At 55.8% G+C, this 17128-nt stretch overlaps 1 protein-coding gene across 7 annotated transcripts in view; it reads right to left on the reverse strand.

Moving 5' to 3' along the window:
* VAV2 (vav guanine nucleotide exchange factor 2) overlaps positions 1-17128 on the reverse strand; it is a 161632-nt gene that overhangs the window by 73935 nt on the left and 70569 nt on the right. For all 7 annotated transcript variants that reach the window (XM_025982120.2, XM_025982123.2, XM_025982121.2 and 4 more), the window contains exon 3: positions 1023-1081. In XM_025982120.2, the coding sequence (XP_025837905.1) occupies positions 1023-1081 (59 nt within the window). The remainder of the gene's footprint in view (positions 1-1022; positions 1082-17128) is intronic.

Genomic DNA, 17128 nt, shown 5'->3' on the forward strand with positions numbered 1-17128 from the left:
CCCAACAACCTGTCCTGACCCTGATATAAGAAACAACAAAAGCAAAAGTCCCCAATTCAACAGAATCTCTAAGTCATCTGAGAATGCAACAGCAAAATGCATCCTGGGGGTGGGGGCAGTGGTCCCTAACCTTCCCATCTGTCCCAGTGACTCTCTGACCCCCGGTGAACAGCCCCATCAAGGGGCAGCTGTGCTGGCCTGGAGGCACCTGGCACCGTGGTCCTGGGACCCCAGCCTTGGGCATGCAGTGTCCCCCAGAGACAACACCGGGGAGGGGGGCACCATAGCAGACCACCCTCACCATGTCACTTGCACCCAGGCGTGACTCCACACACCCTAGGGCTGGGCTACTTCTGTCTTCCCAAACCCCTCATCCCTACCCTGCCGGCCCATGGCCTCCAGAGAGACCGAGGCAGGGCAGGTCCTCTGCTCATCCCCACTCCATCTGGAACCTGATCCCCGTTGAGACGTCTCCCTGACCCCTCAGCTGTGGGTCAGAATCGGCAACCACACGTTCTCATTGCGGCTGCCCTCCCCCACCCCCACTGCCTGCGTGTCAGAGACCAGAGGCCAGACCACAGGGGTCACGGGGTTCTCTGAGACTGAGCTTTGAAAGCCAAAGGGCATTAAAACTGGGGGTGATATGTCCTGCTGAGGGACCCGGAGGGCCCCCAGACCAAGCAGGCCAGCTCCCCAGTTATGGTGCGCAGGGAGTGCGCCTCGATAGCCAATGGTCTATGAAAGGATTAATTTGCTAATCTTATTACCGAAATCGAAAGAGATTTTGCACCCATCCGTAGAACACGTGTGCTCCATCTCCCTGGTGGGAACTGGAGGCCCTCCCCCTGCCTGCCCCTCCCCACTGCTGCCAAGAGGCAACACGACACCACATGGAAATTCATGCATCAGATGCAGGCAGAGCATATCTGCTGCAGACTCGGGTGGCTGAGGCCAGGCATGCAGGTGGCATGCGGTGGCGGGGAGGACGAGGCGCCATCACTTGGCTGCGCCGGCGAGCTCACCTGATCCCTTTGTTCTGTGCCACGTGGTGCAGGGAGAGTCTGGACACGGCAGAGATGACCTGGGGAGACCAGAAAGACACTTCTGTAATTCCACAAGAAACCAGAAAGTCATCACAAAACCGTAATGAAGGGTTGTACGCACACAGAGCTGTTCACTAAGCACGTTTCATCTTGGGAAAAACACATACACACGCACAGCGTAGCATTTTGAGGGAGGCCAGGTACCTATTTTGAGTGTATCGTGCACAATTTGTCATTCCCATGCACCAGCGTGAGCTGAGGGCTGCTGGGCTCGCCCCCTCCCACCACCACCCCCGCCCCCCTGCACCAGCCACGAACCACTCACTGGGCCTCACTGGGCCTCATTCTCACCCACACTACGGTCGGCCCTGCTGGGGCCGCGGAAGTCCTAATGGGCGACACACTTCCAATGTGCTCACCCTGTGCTGCTGTTCAGTTAATGGCACATCCACAGCAGGTGCTGACCCAGTTCAGAGAGGCCCAGAGAAGTTAAGTGACTAGCCCCGAGTTACACAGCAGCCCGGGGCGCGGCGCTGACACAAACATCCGAGCGTGGTACTCCTTCCTCGTGAGCCCCTCCTCTCTTCACATGACTGCGGAAACTGACACCCAGCTCCCGCAAAGGTCAGGCCAGGTTCAGACTGTGTGAGGGAATCCAAGCAGTATCTCCCCAGACCCACCAACCTGTCCAGATGACAGTTCTGACGTGCTCTGCGATGAGCAGAGGCCACTCCTTCTTTGGCTGCCCCTGACCCTGCTCCGTCCTGTCCCGTCAGGGCCCACCCATCTCCCAGCCTCAAAAGCCCCAATGCAGGGACTCCGCAGATCCTTCCAACAGACAGTGGGCAAGGATGAGGTTCCACAGATGATTACGGGTAAACTGAGGCAGGGAAAAGGAGGCAGTTGCCCCAGAGCACAGAGTAAAATCCACATGAAGTATTCACAATTCATCACAGGATTTACGGGGCCCCTGCCATGCCAGACATCACACTCAGGAAACAGGTGTGATTCTCAACTTTGAGACTTCCTTGTATAAGTGTGCATGAGTCCATCTGTGTGTGTGTGCATGCAATTGCATGTGTGCAAGACTGTGTGCACTGCATGCTGCATGTATAGTCTGTGTACACACGTACTTGTGTCTTTATATATGTAGTCACTGTGTGTGTGCATGTGTAATCTGTGTGCATGTGCACATGTGTATGTGTGTGTAGTCTATGTGTGCTTGTGTGTAGTCTATACATGCATGTGTGCTTGTGTGTGTGCATTTGTATAGTCTGTGTGCTTGTATGTGGCATGCATGTGTCCTTGTGTATGTGCACGTGGACATAAATGAGAATCCATGAGAGCTGAAGTGTGTGCACTGCATGTTGTGTTGTGATCTGTATATGGATGTGTGTATATAGTATGTATATATGCATGTAGTCTATGTGTGCTTGTGTAAGTCTGTACATGCATGTGCTCTTGTGTGTGCATGTGTGTACAGTCTGTCTATAATATGTGTGACTGTATGTGTATTGTGTGCTTGTGTGTGTGCATGTGTATAAGAGTGTATGTAAGCAGTGTGCATTGCATGCTGTGTGTGTAGTAGTATGCTTGTGTGTTTAAACTGTGTGTGCATGTGTGCACATGTGTGTAGCCTATGTGTGCTTGTGTGTGTGTAATCTGTGTGCACATGTGTCACCTATATGTGCCTGGGGACAGGGAATATGGCCCATGAGGACCACCTGCTAAATTCACAGACACTGGCTGCTGGCTGCCCCAGGAACCAAGCCCACTGGGCCTTTTATGGGCAGCCTCCTGGTGAATCCTCACACCCCACAAGGCTGGGCCTGCCAAGCACATTTGGGAGACTGGGAAACTGAGGCAGGATCTCTTGCCTAAAGCCCCCAGCTGAGACACGTTCCACAGACTTCCCTTTAGGCTATCCTTCTAGCCACAATTTTTTTAAAGGGAGGGAAACCCCAAGGCATACAGAAGGCCCCTTTCTCAGACAGCAACAGGCTGCCTTGGCCAACACGAGCGGAGTGCTGTGAGGGGCCTTCTGGCAGGTGGTCACAGCTCAGGGGCCGGGCTCTGGCAGGTAGGAATCTGCGGAATGGGGAGGTCCTCTGTGCCGCCCCAGGTGGGACTCCACTGGCTCACACACAGCCTGCCCACCAAGGCCCATACTTGTGTGCTCCAAGGGGCCTTTCACAAGCCATGAGCAATTAAGCTTCGGCTGCTATTCTTGGCTGTTGAGAGCTCTAAACATTTAGGGATGATGACAATCACAGCAACATTGCTGCATGTGATAGAAGCTAGAAATGTCAGAGCTTGGAGGGTTTGGGCACATAAGCCACCCCTCACCCTCCACGGCAGACAGTGTTCAGCACCTGCCCAACTCCTCCCCAGCCGGCCAGACACAGGCTAGACACTTGCCGGCAGAGCCCACCCACGGCACCAGCCAGCAGTCAGCACGGGCCCGAGACACCCAGCCTGTTTCCTGACCCAGAGTCAGGGCGAAGGCTGTGCTTCCTGCAGGTGGAGCCCCCAGCAGAGAGTAGCCACCGCAGGGGAGCGAGCCAGAGCCAGTGCCCAGGTCCCCATGTGTCCACAAGCCTGTGGCCCCGGCAGACACAGTGGCTTCTCTGGCAGCCCTGTGCGCAGCAGCCTCAGCCCCGAGCTTGCAGACACTCTACTCTGGGCTGGAACATGTCTTCAATGGTCGTGAGAGACTCAGCTCTGGGTTCCTGTGAAGCCAGGGGCAGCTCCTTAGATGGGGTTAAGTGTGCCCCTCTGTCTCTCGGTCCACCTGGGCTGCAGGCTCCCTGGCTGGCATCTGTACAGGAAGGGGAGTGCGAACCCCACCCTACAGTGACCAAGGGCAGGGGCTGCTGGGAGCAGGTGTGGGGCCCCCAGAGACAGTCACAGGGTCACACGAGGGGTGGAAGCAGCCCCATGTAGAAAGACAGGGTGCAGGGCGCATCTCCCCACAGGGAAGGGAAGCCCGGCATGGCTCCTATCGCACCTCTGGCCAGGCAGCCCCATCCCAGGACGGAGCAGCTGGGCCCTGATCAGATACCTCCCAGCCCAAGGCCCCTTGAGCTCTTCTGAAAACGTAAATGTCAAAGGATGACATTTTCCCAACTTTTCTCTGCACTTCTCGTCTGCATCCCAGTTGACGAACGGAAGGAGCACACACGTACCATCTACCCTCCTCCCCACATACAGCTGGCTCAAGGCTCTGGGCTCAGCAATCCACTGAGCACTTCTCCGGGTCAAGGACTGTGTGCATGGGGGCAGGGCAGAGGGGGCGACAGCAGAAAGACGTGTCCCAGAGGCCAGGTCCACGGGGAGGAGCCCCAGGCACCTCCAGTGAAGGATGTAGATGTGACACTTGGAGGACAGGAGGTGGAGGTGTGCGGTGTGCACCCTGGGTGGACGTCTCAGCTCTGCCCCCACCCAGCCGCGGCCCACTCTGACCCCACACTCTCTACCAGATCTACGTTCAGGTGCACAGACCCCTGGACAACAGCGGCCAGCCAGCTTCCTTGCGCTCACCGGCGAAGTCTCACAATGCAAACCTCCAGGCCCACCCCCCAGATGCCCTGGAGTGGATGAGCCCAGGTTGGGCACCCCAGTGCCCCAGATTGGGTCAGACAGCATCACACTCTCGGTCAAGGCATGCAGGAGGACAAGGAGAGGGACCTGAGTGTCTACCTCGGGATGGCCTACAAAGCACAGAGCTGCTGAAGGGTGAAGTGGGAGGAATGGACGGTCAGGCAGGGTGGGCAGGAGGGACTTCTGGGGAAAGGATGTGTGCTCTGGACCCCAGGAAGCTGAAGGGGGATCCAGGGCAGAGCAGTATCCAAGGTGGACCTCACCATGCCTAGAGTTCTAGAATGCGACTGCCAGGACCTCTGCCACTGGGCGCCCACTGTCTCCCCTGACAAGCAACAGGTTCACCAAACTTGTCCAGCTAGACCCCGAGGGTCCCCGAACCAGGGCAGCACCCCATGCCCACCTCTAAGCTTTGGCTTAGAATCTCACCCAGTCGTGGCGAGGTAGGCAGGCAGCCTGCAGGACAGGTCCCTGAGGGGCAGAATGACCTGGCAGGGCCACCAGTAAATCCTTCAAAGAAGGGCGGTGGGAACCATCCCACACTCCTGGCTGGAAGGAGCAAGGCCTTGCTGCCCTGGTGGCACAAGGAAGACCCCGAGTTTCTGCTCTTGGATACGGGGAACACTTGAGCTCCAGAGGTGTTCTGGCAGCGATTTACAAATGCTTTTAAAAAATCCAGCAGCAGGGGATCCCTGGGTGGCGCAGCAATTTGGCGCCTGCCTTTGGCCCAGGGCGCGATCCTGGAGACCTGGGATCGAGTCCCACATCGGGCTCCCGGTGCATGGAGCCTGCTTCTCCCTCTGCCTGTGTCTCTGCTTCTCTCTCTCTCTCTCTCTCTCTCTCTCTCTCTGTGACTATCATAAATTAAAAAAAAAAAAAAAATCCAGCAGCAGCCTGGTTGCCCAACACCAGAGTCCCAGAGAAATAAAGTCAGGCACACCCACACGGGGGATTCTGAGCTGCCTTGTAAACTGATGTTGTAGAAGGGGTTTTGTTGACATAAAATATATTCATATATCCCTTCAGTGAAACAAACACGTTGTGAAACATGTACAATCACTAAAGTCTAATTTTTAAAATTATATACTGCTGAAGAGGGCTGAGCATAAATGCACAGAGCAGAGGCAGTGACTGGGTGGCTTTGTGCGGTCGGCCTCCTGCTTTGCCTTGGCTGTAGTTTTACGGTTTCCTACAATGTACAGTGGGGGGGGTCAACGTTATCAAAAAAAAACAAAACAAAACTCTGCTGGTGTCCACCCCTGCCCCCACTGCCCAGGTGCAGGACCTCCCTGAATTCCCCTGTCAATAAAACATGCTATTCAAAACAAAGCCTCTGGCTCTGGGCCCTGTAGTGGAAACACTGGACAGGTTTAGTCCCAATACACCAGGGCCATCACAAACCAGTCATAAGTCACCACTCTCCCTCCCTTACCCAGAGCACACAGTGGCAGGCCCCCCATTCAAGCCACAGCCAGCAGGCGACCAATCAGGACCCTCACTCTTATGACACTGAGGAGTGCTCAACGCGGCACACAGGGATCTCCTTGAAATGTACCCGCATGTGAAGCTGCACCTTTGAACTTTGTATTCCAAGTACCTGGCACACAGATGTCACCTGGCAAATGTTGACGTGGCTAGATGATGGATGGATGGATGGCTGGATTCATGGGGACGTGCTAGGATGGATGAATGGTTGGATGGATGGATGGGTGGATGGATGGATGGATGGATGACAGATGGGAGGAAGGGAAGATGAATGGTTGGGAAGAGGAAGGGAAGATGGAGGGATGGGAAGAGGAAGGGAAGATGGATGGGAGGATGGATGGGAGGATGGATGGACGGGAGGGCAATGGATGGATGGATAGATGGGAGGAAGGATGGAAGGATGGATGGATGGATGGATGGATGGGAGGAGGGGAGGAGGGGAGGACACATGATGGATGGATGGGTGGGAGAAAGGGAGGACTGATGGATGGATGGATTGATAGAGTATAGAAGGAGGACAGGTAGACGAAGGAAGGATAGATGGGAAAAGTGAGTTACTTAATAACAGAGGAAGGCTCACAAGACTCCAGACTCTCCCTGCATTCCCAGAGACAGGTTTCAACACCACAGTGGTCTGGGAGCTCCTTGAGTGTTGGAGCCGAGCTGGGCTCACTCCATGATGCATGCCCAATGTCTTCACAGAGTAGGCCCATCAGCTACAACTCCCGCTGGAGAAAGCAGAGACTTTTCTGCACTCCTTGTGGGTTGCTCAAGCAGGGACCTGCTTCTCAGGAAGATTTGGGCCACCCAAGGCCCCGAGCTCATTTCAGACAGAGACCTGGAGACTTGGGAGCAGGAAAGAGCAACTAGCTCCTCCTTACATTCCACTGCCCTGTTCATATTAAAGTTCCACCAGGGACAACTCCCAGGGTGGCACAGGTATCCTCTTTGCACTTCATTCCTCTCATGCTAAAGGGAATGATGTGCACATCCTACCCAGCCCCACTACTGTGAGCCTGCCCTGGGGCACAGGTCTGTGCCAGACCCCTCAGGGCATCGCATGAAACTTCTGAGCCCCAGGAGGGTCCTTCCCATGACAGACACTGGACTGGACTGACTGCTCATTCATTTTACAGACAGGAAACTGAGGCCCCATACTGGGAAACTTGCTCAGGCTCACACAGCTGGTCAGCAGTGGCTGAGAGACACTCCTGTTACCCACCCCATCAAACCTTTGGCGAGGGAGGGGTCCATGACAAAATATCATTCAACCTCCACACTCTCTTCCCCTACAGGGCAGGCAGAGGCCGAGGCTCCAGGAGTTCACAGGAACACAATCTGGCTGGGCAGAGGATACCCACTGCCACTCCAGCTCTCCACAGGCCTCCTGGACACCTGACACTTTTCATGTGCCACATGCAGTTTTTTCCAAGCTCTTCTGGGGCCAGCATCACATCTGACCTTTGAAACCGGGCTCTGAATTGCCTCCTCACATTTTACAGGTGAGAAAAACCAAACTATGGCCCACTGAGTTTATATGATGGGCATAAGCCAGAGTAACTTCAGGAATGCTCAGAGAATGTCTGTATATGGGTAGATGGGTAAATGGATGGGTGCATACATGAATGTGTGGGTGTGCTGGTGAATGGATGGGTAGGTGAGTGGATGTGTGGGTATATGGATGGGTATGTGAATAGACGGATGGGTACATGGGTGAAGGGATGGGTAGATGTGTGGGTGTGTGGGTATATGGATGAGTATGCGGGCAGAGATGGATACACTAGTGAATAGATGGGTAGATGGGTGGGTGTATGGGTATATGGATGGGTATGTGAATAGATGGTAGCATACATGGGTGAATGGATGGGTAGGTAGGTGGGTGAATAGATGAGTGTGGGTGAATAGATGAGTGTGTAGATGAATGGATGGGTGGTTGGTGAATGGATAGATGGGTAAATGTGTGGCTATATGGATGGCTGTGTAGATAGATGGATGGGTGCATGGGTATATAGATGGGCGTAAGGATGAATGGATGGGTTGGTAGGTCAGTGGATGGATGGGTAGATGGTGGGGATGAATGGATGGGTGTGGGGGGTGAGTGGATCAGCGTGTGGATGAATGAATGGGTACAGAGATGGATGGTGTGGGAGTAAGTGGGTAGGGGGATGGATGGATAAGTGGACAGAAGATAGATGGACAGGCAGACTAGGCAGCAAAGATTCCAAGGAGAACCTGCCTCCCAGAGCATAAGCCAGAGTGACTTCAGGCTCAGTTGATTCTGGCTCAGGTCAGGCTCTCAGGGTGGTAAGATCAAGCACCACATCGGGCTCCGTGCTCAGCACAGTCTGCTTGAGTCTCTCTCACTTTCCCTCTTCCTCTGCCCCTCCTCTCTCTCAAATAACTCTTTTTAAAAGAGAGAGAGAGAGAGAACCTGCCTCCCAACACCCATTTCTTAACGGTCAGAATATAAACTACCACTTCTTGAACACTTAGTACATCACGCACGAAGGTAAACAGGACACAAACGTGATTCCCGTACGTATTACCCACCCCCAACTCCCCATTATTAGACGCAAACCCTGGGGACTGGACAGAATGAGGACCCTGTCCCAGGTCACCCAGCAGTAAGTGGCCGATTTAGGAACTAAACCCAGATCTGTGGGACCCAGACCTGCACTTCTACCCAATGTACCCCCCCACCAGGAGCCTGCAGCTGCTCCTTCCTCTGGACCTGCTGGACCCCACTTCCCAGCCACTCCTGCAGTTCCTGGGGTGCACCTATGAATGGGAGCAGATGTCAAGTCGACCACTTGCAGGCCTGGCTCATGAAAACTCCCGCTCCTGGGCAGCCTCGAAATACGTTAAAACTGGTGAAGCCGCCATCAGCCTGGCACCTGAAGGTCTTCCTGGGGCAGAGCCCACGCACATGCACACACACAGATATTCACAGCACACACACACGCATGCACACAAGCATACACACACGCACACTATGTCCACCAGGAACTTCCCAGAAAGCTGGCCGTCTCCTGGATGAGCCAAACAGGAACCATGTGTTTTTTACTTTAAAGTCCTTATTATCCTGAATATAAAAGACAGAAATCCTCCAGGATATAAGCTCTTTATGTGGAAACAGTATTTCTTTTCAAGTGAAAAAAATCAATAGCCCTCAGAATAAAGGCATCTATGCTAATGCATACCAGAAAAAAGTCGGGTTTGAAGAGCTGACAAAATGTCTCTGCAGAAAGACAAGCACAGACGCATCAATGCCATGTTAAGGCAACAGGAACAGCTTGCTCAGGAACCTCAGTAGGGTGACTACGTAAGTCCTGGCATTCGGCTGGCACTGCACCCAGTGAAGCCATCTAAGCTCCCCAAGGTCCTCGATGAAGAGGCATGGCAGGAATGATCCAGAAGAAAGACAAAGACGAATACAAGCTGGCCATCAAGAGGGACCCGGGGTTGTCTCGTGCTAACGATGAGGTGAGCACTAGCTGGCAGCATCTGAGTCCCATCAAACGCCGCTCGCTCGCAAAGCCTGGGCTGATCAGCCTGGGCTCACTGGGCCCAACTCTCTCGCCTTCATTAGGGGTCAGTAAGCCGGAATTGCATACACCAGGCTCAAGCTCGCAGACCTTCCTTATCAGCCGCTACCACACATCTGGGAAACACACACAAACACACGCACAAGCACGCAGCTCAATGGTACCAAATGGCAAGATGATGAACCTCATTTAAACAGGTTGGCCGGGAAACTCCCCTATCTGCCTCGGAAATCTATAGCTCACGCTGCTGCATATTTAGAAGCAAATCATCAGAAATTGCTTTCCCCAGCTCAGCCCTGCATTGCCCTTCCATTTTTTTCCTTTTTTCACATTGAGAACAAGGTCAGAAAAACCTCTGCGCTGCTGCCTTCAGAACGAGAAGCGGCCAACTGAGGTGTGATCAGTCACACCAGACGTGCAATCACAGCCCCGTGTTCAAGCCCTGCCCCCGGGGGGACCCAGAGAATCAGAAGCCGGTGGGAAACATGGCCACTTATCAGCCGCTGTGCTCTGCGCGGGGCAGTGTGGCGGGGCCCAGCGGATGGGGGCTCTGCTCTGAGGGGGCCAAAAGCATGCAGGACACTGGGCAGCAGGACCGCAGGCCCCAGGATGGCCATGCAGCAAGATGAGAACCACCACTCCCCGGGGCCAGCAAGGAGCAAGTCTGGAGGGGACTGCGCGGAAGGAGGGTCTTGGCGTCCTGGAAAGGGGTCAGAGCTCAACAGTGACTTAGGAGGAAAAATAAAGAATAGAAAAAGCAGAGTCTGCGGACACTTAGGCCCTGGCCCTCTCCTTTCCTGAGCTCAAACCAAGGCTTCCAGGTGGTTTGAAATGAATCCCGAACCTGGCTGCACATCGTCAGTCTCAGCGGGTGCACATGCACGCAGGACAGGCCATCCCGGACCTCGGGGACCAGCAGCCCGAATTTCATGCCTTGTACTCTGTAGGCACCGATGGCCATGATATATACGGATGAAGGAATGGACAGCTGGATGGGTGATCCATCCTAACTGGACTCACATAGTAAGCGCCTACTTGTGCCGGGCATGTTACAGGAGTCTGTTAGTTGACTTACAATCATGAGTAAACCACAGAGAGCCGTAAACCAGGGCAAAATGGCAGGGCCCAGGGCTCAAGTCCTAAGCCCGCCACTGACTATTTGAGCCACATTTCTCTATGCCTGTTTCCTTATCTGTGGCCTAAGAAAAACACAATGCTCAGGAGATGACAAATGGACGGCACATGTGCCACCACAGCTCCTTGCTGTGCTCACAGCAGACATCACTATTCAATCACGGTGCTCCTTCCTGCTAAAGCCACAGGCAGCCTCTGAAACTTTCTCTACAGAGTGCTCAGAGCCTGCTCTGTCCGTCAGAAAGACCTGAGTCCACCCCAGAAATACTCAGACCTGGCAGCCTCAAGAGTCCTTCTGGGCACTACCTCCTGTCCCTGATCCGTAACATTGGGCCAAACGCTCCAAGGTCACCAGGCAAAGAAAGGGCATGAACTTCAGCTGTTCCAGGAAGGTCTGCAGCAATCAGGGAAAACTTAAAATCCTTAGTGGAAGAAACTTAGCGACCATGTGGTCCAAATCCTTCCTTTTATAGGCAGGAAAGCAAAACCCAAATAGGAAGTGGTCCATGGTCTGCAAGGGCCACCCAGGAACTGGCAGGCAGAACTGGTCCAGAGATGGAGGTGCCTGCTGGCACTCGAGGCCCTTGCTCTTGCCGGCACTGCATCCTTAACAGCTACACCTGTGTATCTAGGCCTCTCCCGGGTTCACGTCATTTCATGCCCCCCCAAACCCCACAAGATGCTTCTGCTGTTCTCACATCTTACGGAGGAGTAACCAAGGTCAGGGGTTGGCGGCAGACAGTGACCCGAGACAGACTGAGCCCGTCCATCTGGCTGTGGGGCCCCAGCTCTCCACCCCAGCCCTGCCCCAGGAAGGGCGGCCCTGGGCAGAGGCCGACAGAGGGGGCAGGATCAGGTGTGGCCCTGCAGTTCCAGCAGCCGGCAAGCTCATCCGATCAGGATGGTGGCTTCGGGGAGCTGGCGGGGTGTGCCAGCCACAGCCACTCATCGTCTGTGAATGCATGCTCACTCATGCCCCCAGCACATCCTGCCGCTGCAAGAGAGCACAGCCTGGCCTCCTCCCCAGCGCCAGGTAGGTACAAGGTGAGATGAAGGTGTGGCAAAATGTTGGAGTCACCCCAGACAGGCAAGCAGCAACACGTCTGCCCTCTGGGCCTGGCGAGGCCACAAACCAAGACCCAGGACTGCAGCCCAGTGTGGGTGTGAACTGCTGCCCAAAGGTACGAGAATCGCAGAGGCCTGGGTGCCTGACCCAGGCCTCAGATGCCAAGGGCATTACAGACACCGCAGGGCAGGGCAGAGCAGGGCAGGAAGGAGCCCCGGTCCCACGTGGAAACCTCGCCCTGTCTGCAAGACTCAGACTGTAAGTTTCCTTTCCCTCTCTTCCCTGTAGTGGAGACGGGGAACCCAAGGTCAGAAAGCAGGCATCTACACAGCCTCCTCCTCGACCGGGGTCGCTGGAGGAGCCCACGTCAGCCTCTGCCCGCTACACTGATCCTGTCCAACCTCGGCACATACGGTTCAGCTCCACCACCACGGTGTGGGGTCAGGCCCACCACCCGCACTTCCCAGAGGAAACTGAGTCCCCAAGGCCCCAACAGGTGACCTCATTCGCCACGACAAACCACAGAGACGGCTCTGGGCTGAACCTGTCGGACTCGGCCCTTTCTCAGCACCTTCTGCATTCCCCCTGAGGAGCGAAATGCCTCCCACTTTAAATTTAAAGAGTTGCCAAAAGCAAGGAATGGATTCTGGTTTTTCCTGCTATCCTCGGAGTGCCTAGAACCAGTACTGGGGACCCTTGGGGCTGGGATGGTGGAGGTCCTTGTACAATCCTAAGGGATACCAAGCCATAGCCCCCCAAGGATCGCAACCACATGCCCTGGGCACTCGCAAGTGTTTACTGGCCAACCTGCCAAGCCCACTCAGTCACAAACCAGGAGCAGTGCTCGGAGCACAAGCTGATGTTAAAGTGAACCTGAGTCCTGACCATGAGCCTGAATCCTGACCTGGAGCCTGAGTCCTGACCTGGAGCCTGAGTCCTGACCACAGCCTAAGTCCTGATCATGAACCTGAGTCTTGACTTGAAGCCTGAATCTTGACCATGAGACTGATCCCTAACCATGAGACTAATCTCTGACCATGAGCCTGAGTCCTGATCACAGCCTGAATCCTGATCATGAGCCTGAGTCCTGACCACAGCCTGAGTCCTGACCACAGCCTAAGTCCTGACCACAGCCTGAGTCCTGATCACAGTCTGAGTCCTGATCATAGTCTGAATCCTGATCATGAACCCGAGTCTTGATCATAAGCCTGAGTTCTGATCACAGCCTAGTCTTGATCATGAGCCTGAGTCCTGACCATAATCCTGAATCCTGACCTGGAGCCTGAGTGTTGACCATGAGACTGACCCTTGACCGTGGGCCTAACCCTGACCATGAGCTTGAGTCCTGATCATGAGCCTGAGTCCTGAGCACAGCCTGAACCCTAACCACAGCCTGAGTCCTGACCATGAACCTGGCACCGGGCTCAGAAGTTACCCTGCTACCTCACTCAATCCTCAACTACCCAAGGAAGTCAAGGTCACTGTGCCCCTTGTCAAAGGAGAAAACGGAGGATCAAAGTGGTCACCTGTCATGGTGGCAGAGATGGCCAAGCCCCTGGATGACCTGACTTGCACTCAGCACTCTTAAAAGGGCAGCATCCAGAAGAATGGCCTCAGCCCCCTGCGTGAGGCTGGCCCTGGAACCCCCTCCTGTAGCGAGCATTTCTGGCTCAGCCACTGCGGTCTGGCCTTTACCATTGGTCAACCCCCGCTCGCTAATGGGGGAAGGGTGACAGCAGCCATTCCCCGGAGAGGGCTTTCAGAGCTGCTTCACTGCCTTCCCTGATTAATGGCCTTTTTAACAGGAAGAGGAACAAAAATTGTATCTCTAACACCAGGGCTGTAATTTTTCAGTATACACACTTATCTTTAAAGCGATGACTTAGTAACTCAGTTATTAAGTGCAAGCACAGCCTCCACACAGGAAGTGAGGACATACTCCTCTACTGGCTCACTCTCGCCAGCCCTGGCTCTGCGGTCTGGCACCTTGCAGGCCCAGGTGCTTTCTCCCCAGCTCTTAGCAGGGTGCAGGTCCATGCTCTGGCTCGTGCCCTTGGGTGTCTGGACCCTCCCAGCAGCACCCTGCTCATGGGCAGGCTCCTCCACTGACCTCCAACAGCTGGGAAGTGGGCTCAGGTCAGATGGGGGACAGAGTCAGCACCATAGCAGCCACCCACCTGTGTGAGGACCCCCTCAAGCCGCCATGCCCACTACAGGATGAACTGCTAATCCAAGCATTCTCACTGTCGGGGGTGTTTCTGGAAAGATCTGACAGGGCTGAGCATTAGGAAGACTATTCCAAGCCTGACAGATGAGGGGCCCCACCATCTGTAGCCAAGGAAGAGAAGGGGAGGGCAGCTCAGTCTGTCTCCTCACCTGTGAAGGGGGGTCCTACAGCCCCACATGGTGAGGAGGCCAGGTGACCCCACGCCCCGCGGCTTCACCCCGACCACATTGTCACTCTGGTCCCTCCTGGGGTGGCAAGCCCCTGCTTCAGCTGCCAAGTCTCTGTGGCTGCCACTAGACAGAGGTCAAACCTTTGCTGTGGACAGAATGATGGTCCCCCCCAAATCCCAGTGTTGAAGCCCTAACCTCAGTGGGAGGGCATTACGAGGTGGGGTATTTGGGAGTGATTGGGACATGGGGGTGGGACCCCCAAGGGCAGGATCAGTGACCCGATGGAAGAGACACAGAGGGATGATCTCTCTCTCCCTGCCCCGTGAGCTCACAGTGAGGAAGAGGGCCCTCACCGGGATCTGATCCTCCTGGCACCTGGTCAGAGCCAGGCTCCAGACTTGGGAGAAGTACATGTCTGCTGCGGCCACCCCCCGGTCTGCGGTACGTTGGTCACAGCAGCAGCCCCAGCTACTGACACGATCTCAAGGAGGCAGTCCCTGCCCACCCTGCCCCCCACAGCGCTGGCAAAACCCCCAGGACGCCACACCTTAGGAGACTACTTTCTGCCCATATCAGGGGCCCCACCTGGGCCCGCGGCCTCGGAGGAGGGGGCAGGTGGGGGGGAAGGCCAAGGGCGGCAGCTGACTGCTGGGTGTGGAGCACTCCCCGTCCTCTTCTCGCATCATGGGAATTCAGCCTCTGACTTCCTGCAGGAGGGAGCAGAGTAGGGGAGTCTCCCCACTGCCCCCGACCCAGGTGCGAGCTCGCCCCAGCTCAGGGCTCCCCGCAGCACTGCCTTCCAGAGGGTGCAGGGCACCAGCTTGGTGTCACTAAACCAGGCTCTGTATCCAGTGGGCAGTGCCCTCAGCTTCTGGGGTCCCAGGCCCCAACCTGTAACGGGGATGAGTGCCCCAATGAGAGGTTCTTATCTCCTCACCTAGGTGTTCAGTAACTTTCAGTGAGCAGCTAGGTACTGAGCACAGGGGACAAGAGGCCAGAGGTGGCTTCCCGAGTTCACAGGACCCACTGTGTGCTCTATGCTTGAGGGCAAGGGATGGATGAGCCAGCGGGGCGGAGGGCCTGAGTGGGGGCATCAGGGAGGGCTCCCTGGAGGAGGTGCCACTCGACCTGAAGGATGAACAGAGGTCGTCACCTGGGCGATGGATTAGCTAGCCAGAGCGCCAGCACCTGCACATCAGGCTCCTCATAAATGAGGGCATCCTTCCCAAGGCACAGCCTTGGGGGATGGCCCCAGGGCCCTGCCTTGGCCATCGGCACCACACCCTGAAGAACATGCTCTCCCTTCTGAAGCCGTTTCAGCCCAAGAACCCCACTGCCCTGTGTCTGGAAGCCCAATTTGTGCAACGCTAGCCCTCACCAGGAAAACGCCTAAAGTAATTTTTTCCTCTTGTGTTTCCGGAAACAGATGGAAAACAGCTGCAGACAGAGCTCCAGATTGCTTCTGAGAAAAGGGGTTCATCTTGATTCCAGCTCAATCCCAGCCCTTCAAGGAACTTCCCGCACCAGTGCCCTCTTGGGTTTTTTCCTATCTAAGAGCAGGGTTCAAAGCTGTGCCTTTTGCCCGGAGCAGAGTCCCTGTGACCACAGGCAGGAGCACGAGGCCAAGGAGGAAGCAGAGGGATGGGGCCTAGGCAGCTCGGCTGGGGACAGACCCACCTGCTGCCCTGCCCCACCAGGCCCTGGGCACTTCCCCCACCCTCACGGCCCCCAGGCCATGGCAGGGAGGCCTTCTCCAGCAGGGATCCTGTCCTTAAGACAGTAAAAGGGGAAGGGGCTGCCAATGTCACAGCCCAGAGAGGCCCCAGGGGACGTGACGGGATCCTGGGCAAACAAGGTTGACCCTCGTCAACGAGTGGCCCAGAGTGGCCCACAGCCTATCCAGACCCATGGGCCAAAGTGACTTGAGCCAGGCTCTGAAGCAGGCTACCCAGCTGAAGAAGTCCTTCCAGAACCACACCTAAGACACTGGGCTGCAGGGTGCTGTGGGACAGAGGCTCCTGCAGGCCCACACAGTGCCTGCCTGCCGCTGGGCTGTGGCTGCGTCTCCCTGGACCTGTGAGGCTCCTCCTGACGGGACTGGGACCCGCCAGGAGGACCCGCCAACTCCGCGGCTCTGGGGAAAGCACAGCCCACGGGGACACAGTTCTCTGCACCAAGCTCTAGGGACTCACCACACAGCTCCAGCCTCTCAGCACTCCTCAAAGTCCCCCTCCAGGGTCTTCTTCTGGAGGTGCCAGCAGAGGCAGCAGGTGAAGATGAGGGAACACAGGACCCACAGCTGGGAGCAGGGGGAGGGGCAGAGCAGGAGAGAGGCCAGGAGCCGGCCATCCTCACGCGGCCCCTGTAGGACAGAGCGTGGGGTAAGGGGAGGTACAGCCGGGCCTGGACTGCCTGGTACCAGCGAAGGGGCCTGGACGTCACCCTGGAGGTCATGGGAAGGCAAGAAAGGTCACAGAGAGGCACACGATGGATGCAGCACGGAAGAGAGATGCAAGGCAAGGCTGGCCTTGGGTGGGATGTGGGCACAAGGACAGCCCACTCGTCCTGCACCCCCCACCCAGCCCCCAGAGATCACACCCTGCCTGTTCTGTCTTCAGAGCCCCCAAGGGGCAGCCCTGCCAGTGCCTGGTACAAAGGATAGGTCACCTGAACATACTGCTGCCATGGCCAACTAAGGGTCCCCAAGTCACATCCTTCCCGAAACCTCAGGCAGTGACGTTCTTTAGAAAAAGGACCACTGCAGATATGATTAGTTAAGATGAAGATGCTCCAGAGTAGGGTGAGTCCTGAATCCAACATGACTGGTGTCCTCATGAGAAGAGACACAAGAGTGACAG

This window comes from Vulpes vulpes, chromosome 2 (genome assembly GCF_048418805.1).
Source record: "Vulpes vulpes isolate BD-2025 chromosome 2, VulVul3, whole genome shotgun sequence".
In the NCBI taxonomy this organism is placed as follows: Eukaryota; Metazoa; Chordata; class Mammalia; order Carnivora; family Canidae; genus Vulpes; species Vulpes vulpes.